Genomic DNA, 2,204 nt, shown 5'->3' with positions numbered 1-2,204 from the left:
CTAGTAGGCAGACATGTCTTTGGTGTAGACAAACTGTTCAGAAGGATGAAGTATCCTTATTAGCAGACATGTCTTTGGTGTAAACAAACTGTTCAGAAGGATGAAGAATGCTAGTAGGCACACATGTCTTTGGTGTAAACAAACTGTTCAGAGGGATGAAGAATGCTAGTAGGCACACATGTCTTTGGTGTAGACATACTGTTCAGAAGGATGAAGAATACTAGCAGGCAGACATGTCTTTGGTGTAGACAAACTGTTCAGAAGGATGAAGAATGCTAGTAGGCAGATATGTCTTTGGTGTAGACAAACTGTTCAGAAGGATGAAGAATCCTTATAGGCAGACATGTCTTTGGTGTAAACGAACTGTTCAGAAGGATGAAGAATGCTAGTAGGCAGACATGTCTTTAGTGTGAACAAACTGTTCAGAAGGATGAAGAATGCTAGCAGGCAGACAAGTCTTTAGTGTAGACATACTATTTAATAGAATTCAGAATCATAATCAGCAGACATGTCAGGACCAGCTTTCTACTGAGGGTGGACAGGTATAAATACTAAACATGCATGAATTGTAGGCACTGACAAACTATATCAAATCTGGTTGAAATAAAAATATTTTTGCAGGAGGTATTGTATAGAAACCATATTAATACTGCATTAATATACATCAAACTAGCAATCAACCTGACAGTAAGCAATATGTATGAGCACACCAAAGGGAAATCACAGCATTGTTAGGGTTTTTATTGCACTGAAACCAATTAGCCAATCAGATATGTATAGCCTTATATATTATGTACACATCAGATTGGATATAAAACTTCAACTGAACAACATCAAACAATTTTTTCAAGGAGTTATTACACAGAAAACAGAAAGGGAGACTCAAATTAATATTCCCTCATTTCTGAAAAACTTAAAAATAAAAAGAAACTTAATTGTAAATCTGGACTTGTACAAGATCTACTTAGAACAACCTACTTGTTCTTGCTGTGTTTGAACTGGTCTGCACTGAGCTGAGGGATTTCATATGAATTGTACTCCGATGTCAGCTCCTCTTTGATCAAAGTCGTTTTGTTGGCCTTTTTATTATCCTGAAAATAACAGTATTTGTATGAAGTTTGATACATATTCAATTTGATTTCTCACTTACAAGTACATCCATTTAACAATTTATTCCTTATGAATGTTTGAATGTTATAACATTACTGTTGTCTAATGCATGTGTTTGGAGATCAATACGCTTGATAGTAATACGTGTGATTATAACTTTGTAGTAAAATAATAAGACTCTCCAGCTATATTCATTTTTTTTTAAATGCATCTTTTCATAACAAGAGTTAACAATGGCAGCATAGATCATGTGAAATTCTATTTTTTACAAAATCACTTTTACAAAATGTAATAGGTGCCAATGATTATAAGTTACAATCAAAGCCACAGAGATATTATCTACCGTGAATGGGGCTCAACACTGGAGTTTCAGCTCCTCGGACAACTTTAACAGTTTCCCAAGAGTGTATATATCTACAATGTATACGGGCAAACACATTTTCCATTTCCACATTTTACAAAACTCAAATTTATACTGAAGGCAAACATAAAGGCCACCAAAGGTCAAAGATCAAAATGATTATCAATAAACAAGATCCCTCCAGTAATTTCTGAGAAATAGCGATAACAATAATTGTTAAGAGACAGACCACAGACCTTTGGTGGACTAAACATGTCCAAATGTCACTATGGCTCAGGGGCGTCACTCATCAGCTAAACCATAATCTACTTTTTCAGGAACAAAATAATCTTTTGATGATATATCCTTAGTATTTTCTGTAGCACTTTAAGCATATATATCAGGCCAAAATGGAATGTTAAAATAAACATTGCATCACAAATGATTCAGATCCCCCTCGACTTGCCTAGCCTTGGCGAGGACCGCTATGAATGCTGTACACAGCATCCAATAACACAAAAAAGCCTTGTCTTCTTCGTTTGGTATGAAACCAAAAACTTTTCCTTGAGGAAAAAACAGTACCTCTAGCCATCAGTACTATCAGTAAACAGTACCTCTACCCATCAATACTATCAGTAAACAGTACCTCAACCCATCAATACTATCAGTAAACAGTACCACTACCCATCAATACTATCAGTAAACAGTTCCTCTACCCATCAATACTATCAGTAAACAGTACCTCTACCCATCA

The 2,204-nt window shown here is 35.5% G+C and overlaps 1 protein-coding gene across 1 annotated transcript in view; it reads right to left on the bottom strand.

Annotated features, from left to right (window-relative positions):
* LOC110461418 (hypoxia up-regulated protein 1-like) overlaps positions 1–2,204 on the bottom strand; it is a 117,466-nt gene that overhangs the window by 38,169 nt on the left and 77,093 nt on the right. The window contains exon 20 of the mRNA XM_021514861.1: positions 979–1,091. Coding sequence (XP_021370536.1) covers positions 979–1,091 — 113 coding nt within the window. The remainder of the gene's footprint in view (positions 1–978; positions 1,092–2,204) is intronic.

This window comes from Mizuhopecten yessoensis, unplaced genomic scaffold, assembly GCF_002113885.1.
Source record: "Mizuhopecten yessoensis strain PY_sf001 unplaced genomic scaffold, ASM211388v2 scaffold10613, whole genome shotgun sequence".
Classification (NCBI taxonomy): domain Eukaryota; kingdom Metazoa; phylum Mollusca; class Bivalvia; order Pectinida; family Pectinidae; genus Mizuhopecten; species Mizuhopecten yessoensis.
Note: the sequence above shows the minus strand (reverse complement) of the source record. Positions and strands in the feature narration are given on the sequence as shown.